Raw genomic sequence first — 5,166 nt, 5'->3', positions numbered from 1 at the left:
GATTTGCTGCTCAAGAAACATTTCTGATTATTATCAATGTTGAAAACAGTTGTGCTGCCCAATATGTTAGTGGAAACCATGATGATATACTATAATTTTTGTATTTTTTTAAAGAAATTAATAGTTTTATTCAGCAAGGACACATTTAATTGATCAAAAGTGCATAGCATATAAAATCCATTTGGATACAACGTTTTAACAAACTAATAAACTTAATGTGTTTTATGTTTGTCAGTCATACATTAATGAAACAGGTCAGATTTCTGCACTCAAATAAATCATTCCATAGTTAATAATTAGATCATTTTGATTTGATTTAAATTAGAGGACGCAGTGTCTCGTTCCCTTCTCAGGGAACCATGGTTACATACGTAACCTGAGACGTTTTTCGGACACATTTGGGTGTGTTTCTACCTTCAGGGCTTTCTGTGCGGCTTCGCTGGATCCGATGGCGATGAGATCCGGTCCGGCCATGCTGCAGAAACTCTTCAGATGGAGTCTGTCCTGAATGGGAACGGTGGACACGGCGTAGTCCTGTAAAACAGAGTCCAGTTGGGACACACATCACCACAAAAGCATTTTGGCTCAGACTGGAGAAACATTCGCTCATAAAAACAGAATGAAAATATTGTGTACTCTAAATAAACTACTAGCGCATTGGCTCAGCGGGTAAACAAAGGGGAAAAAACGGTTCGCTTATTGGAAAAACACACCTAAAGCACTCCAGACTTTGGAAGGAGGAGAAAATGCACTCAGAGATTCTTGCGGTGAGAACAAGTGAATGTTTTTGTGGAAAGTATGGATGTATTTATAAAAACCGTTGTCTGTTGTACTATGAACACGTTTGATAAAGCAGCTCTGCTTTCACTTTAGCGACCCGGGTGACTTTGCACTGCTTAAAAGTTTCCATAAACCATTGGCACGTGAACGATAAGGAGCTGCAGGCATCCTTGAGCTCGTTTGCGGCTCGTTACGAACTTGTGACGTTAAAAAGCATCTGTGCAAAGAATGTTCCGTTCTTACGACCGGCATTTGATTTTCATTGAGGAAATCATTGAGGAAAAATGTGGTTCTCAGTCTGCGGAAGCAGCGCTGCAGAAGAAAAACATCCTCAACGTAGCTTAACCTGATCCACACTAAACACTGAGAGACTGAGAATGAAGAGAAGAGGAGGAAAGATAGACAGACAGACAGACAGACAGGGTAGATATATAGACTTACAGAACAATACATATATAGAGTGAGAACGATATAGATATATAGACAGACAGATAGATAAATAGACAGACAGACAGCTAGATATATAGACGGATGGATAGATGGATAGATAGATAGATAAATAGACAGACAGACAAATATATATATATAGACTGGCAGACGGATAGATAGATAAATAGACAGACAGATATATAGACAGATGGATAGATAGATATATAGACTGGCAGATAGATAGATAGATAGATATATAGACAGACAGACAGATATATATATACAGACTGAGATGGATAAGTAGATAAATAGACAGATAGTTATATAGACAGACAGACAGATAGATATATAGACTGGCAGACAGATAGACAGATATTTGGACTAACAGACAGTTGAGACTCACCTTAAACGCGTCGGCCAGGATCTCTGCTCCTCTCTGATTGGTCCTCTTGGATAATCCAACAAAGAATTCTCTACCTGAACATCAGAGACACGTGTAAATTCACCCCCAGAGGAACCTGCATCGGCTGATCTGCTCACAGACATAAACGAGTGCTGGTCTAGACAACAATTTGGATTGTATCTAGTTTCCATCACTGATCAAAGGAAACCAAACTAATTTGCAAAGAGACATTAGTTAAATCTTCTTAACGACTCTCTGAGTTCACTGGGTTCAACTCTACATAATAAGTGCCACTGAACCTTCTGATCTGAGGCCAGTGAGAAGCTTCAACGTTCAGCTGCATTAAGAGACTTTTTCCTAGTCATATAACTTTATGTTTCTTTTTAACAGTGATCTGAGATCAGTTTCTCACATATTCTGGTGTAACAGTTTAAGTTTGTGCGTCAGTAGTTCTGGTCTGATCTGCAAACAGTGTAATGTGAAATGTGAATCCAGAACAGTAGCCACTTAATGTTTTATACAGGAGATATGAGCTTCATGACGTCAGGAGGAAATGTTTCTGGCCGGGAACGACTCCAGCCGAACGTTTCCAGACGCAATAAGGTGCACGGCTGCAGTTTTCCAGCCACCACTGAAGGTGATTCACATTGAATTCAGGGAACCAACCAGACACAATGTATGACAGATCTTTTACTCAAGAAAAAAGTCACCTACAACTTTTCATTTTTGGGTGAACTATCCATTTAAATTTGTATGCATAATATTGCATTAAAACAGAAATAAATGCAAATCAGAAGCCTTTTCAGTCATCTCCACTATATTGAGGCCGAGCTCAGTCAACGCAGCTTTCATGGCCTCCGTCTGGAACAGAAAAACATTTACTTTATTAATTCAGCAGACACTTACAAAAAACACTGCATTAAAACCCACACAAAATACCCTAGTAACTACATTGCAATGTCCTAGCACCCACATAGAGCACCTTAGCAACTGTATAGCAACAAAGCACATACCACTCAAAACACCTTAGCAACCACATAGCAACACTCTGGAAACTGTCCAGAACAATCGTTTAACCATATAGCAACACCGTAGAAACTACCCAGAACAACCTAGCAACTGTATAGCAACAAAGTATATACCACTCCACTCAGAACAACCATATAGAAATGCTATAGAAACTACACAGAACACCCTATCAACCACATAGCAACACCCTGATAACTGCCCAGAACACTCTAGCAATTGTATAGCAACAAAGTAATGAACATTTTAGCAACACCCTGCCAACTGTCCAGAACACTCTTTAGAAGCAGGACAAATGCGGGAGAGAAATCAGTTTCAGAATGTACCAAGTACACAATATCAGAAGCAGATGTTGAGTAACTGCACATGGTTAGCGACACACTGCGCTTGGGCCAGATACTCGCGGCTCGCCAGGGTCGCATTATTGCACACAACCTGATTAATATTCATGAATCCAGTAGCTCATTAATCCTTAGTGCGTTTTTATATTGTTCTTATTAGTAGAATTCGTATAATAATAATAATAACTTATCAGTGTTATTGTTTTTTGTTTTTTTTATAGGAACACTTTTTTTTTACAGATCGGAATCGGTATCGGCCAATACCGAACCCTAGGTATCGGAATCGGTATCAGAGGCAAAAAAGGCGGATCGGAGCATCCCTAATAGCAATGCTCTAGAAACTACCAAGAACACCCTAGAAACTGTATAGCAAAGTATATACCACTCAGAACATCTTAGCAACCACATAGCAACACCCTAGCAACAGGCCAGAACACTCTTTCAACCATAGCAAAGCCCTAGAAACTATCAAGAACACCAAAGAAACTGTATTGTAAAGTATATACCACTGAGAACATTTTAGCAACCACATAGCAACACCCTAGCAACTGCCAAGAACACTCATTCAACCATAGTTATACCCTAGCAACATCCCAGAACACCCTGACAACCACATAGTAACACCCTGGCAGCTACCAGAACACTCTGGTATGTACTTTATATAGCAACAAAATATATACCACTCAGAACACCCTAGCAACCACATAGCAACACCCTGCTGGCAACTGGTAGGAACACTCTTTCAACCATAGCAATGCCCTAGCAACAACCCAGAAAACCCTAGCAACCACATAGCAACACCCTGGCAGCTACCAGAACACTCTGTTATGTACTTTGTAAAGCAACAAAGTATATGCCACTCAGAACACCTTAGCAACCACATAGCAACACCCTGGCAACTGGCCAGAACACCCTAGCAACTGTATAGCAACACAGTATTTGACATCACCAGTGAAGTTCATCCAGTGAATTTTAAGCAGAGCAGGTTTGCAAGTCAGAAGCGAGAGCCGTCGGCTGTAAAATGCAATAGGCTAATTGAATGTGTTTATAGTCACTTGAGACCTAAAAGCAACAGTTGTGTTCACATTACACATTTATAGAGTGGAGAGAGAGAGAGAGAGAGACGCATCAGGATCTGGACTGAGTTTCTCTGACAACATGCTCCATCCCAAAAAAAATCTCCCAGAAGTGCATTGCACGGTTTTTGTTTGTTTTGATCATATTTTTCTCAATAAATCATACACAAAATGCATCAATTCTTTGAAGGCGTGCATCATCAAAGCAATTCGGATAGGAATATATTCAATAAAACATGATATATACCATCACACAGAAATAAACAGTGTTTAAAGCACATATTTTTCCATGTGAAACATTTGAACAGCACAAAGTTTCTGAGAGAACAATAAAAACACAATGTGGGGCTGTGACTGACCAAAAAAATCAAACTGAACTCTGCCCTTGTAAAAAGTAAAAATGCTCCCTTAAATCTGATCCAGGAGGCGAATGTTGGCCCGTAAGGAAAAAAATGAATTTCGGACACTGCCAGGACCCACGGATGACATCATCAGCAGGGGCCGAAGGTGATGTCATGCTGAAGGAAACATGTAAAACTTTTATGAGGAGAAGAAATTTAGAGGAAGTGACCTGCTGGATAAGAGGAACGCTCAAAAACAGCGCGGGCCGGACAGTGAGGTGTGTGTGTGTGTGTGTGAGGTTTACGGGCTGTTTTAGCGGCTCTCAGGGGTCGGCACTCGAGGCTCTGTTTTTTACAGGATGAATCAGTGTTTCCACGGCGATATCTGGCAGTGAGGTCACCGCGGACTCTGCTTCCCCTCGCTGCTGTCGCCAAGCATGAGGTCATACAGGTATGTCGCCACGGCAACCGTAACCCCCCTTAACCTCACTTAAATAGTGAAGACACAAAAACACACAGAGCAGCTCAACAAACACAGACAAAACAAGAGCACAAATGTAAAACTAATTCTTTATTTATTTTTTTTAAATTTGCATCACCAGAAGAATTGCTGTTTATAAGTATGTTTTGGTCTAATATAAAAGTCTCTCAGCTTTCTAATGACTATAAAAGTCTTTAAATTATTTTTTAAACTGTTTTTATTCATAAATATAATTTATTTATATTTATAAACTATACATAAATGAATAAAAAGTATGTATATATAAATA

The 5,166-nt window shown here is 39.7% G+C and overlaps 1 protein-coding gene across 1 annotated transcript in view; it reads right to left on the bottom strand.

The window, feature by feature from the left end:
• The window catches only part of ddah1 (dimethylarginine dimethylaminohydrolase 1), a 22,158-nt gene that overhangs the window by 12,137 nt on the left and 4,855 nt on the right, over positions 1-5,166 (bottom strand). The window contains exons 2-4 of the mRNA XM_016504383.1: positions 2,411-2,473; positions 1,613-1,690; positions 415-534 (exon numbers count right to left, since the gene is read on the bottom strand). Of these exons, the coding sequence (XP_016359869.1) occupies positions 415-534; positions 1,613-1,690; positions 2,411-2,473 (261 nt within the window). The remainder of the gene's footprint in view (positions 1-414; positions 535-1,612; positions 1,691-2,410; positions 2,474-5,166) is intronic.

This window comes from Sinocyclocheilus anshuiensis, unplaced genomic scaffold (genome assembly GCF_001515605.1).
Source record: "Sinocyclocheilus anshuiensis isolate Anshui unplaced genomic scaffold, SAMN03320099.WGS_v1.1 scaffold1762, whole genome shotgun sequence".
NCBI classification, from domain to species: Eukaryota; Metazoa; Chordata; class Actinopteri; order Cypriniformes; family Cyprinidae; genus Sinocyclocheilus; species Sinocyclocheilus anshuiensis.
This window is presented reverse-complemented; position numbering and strand designations above follow the sequence as displayed.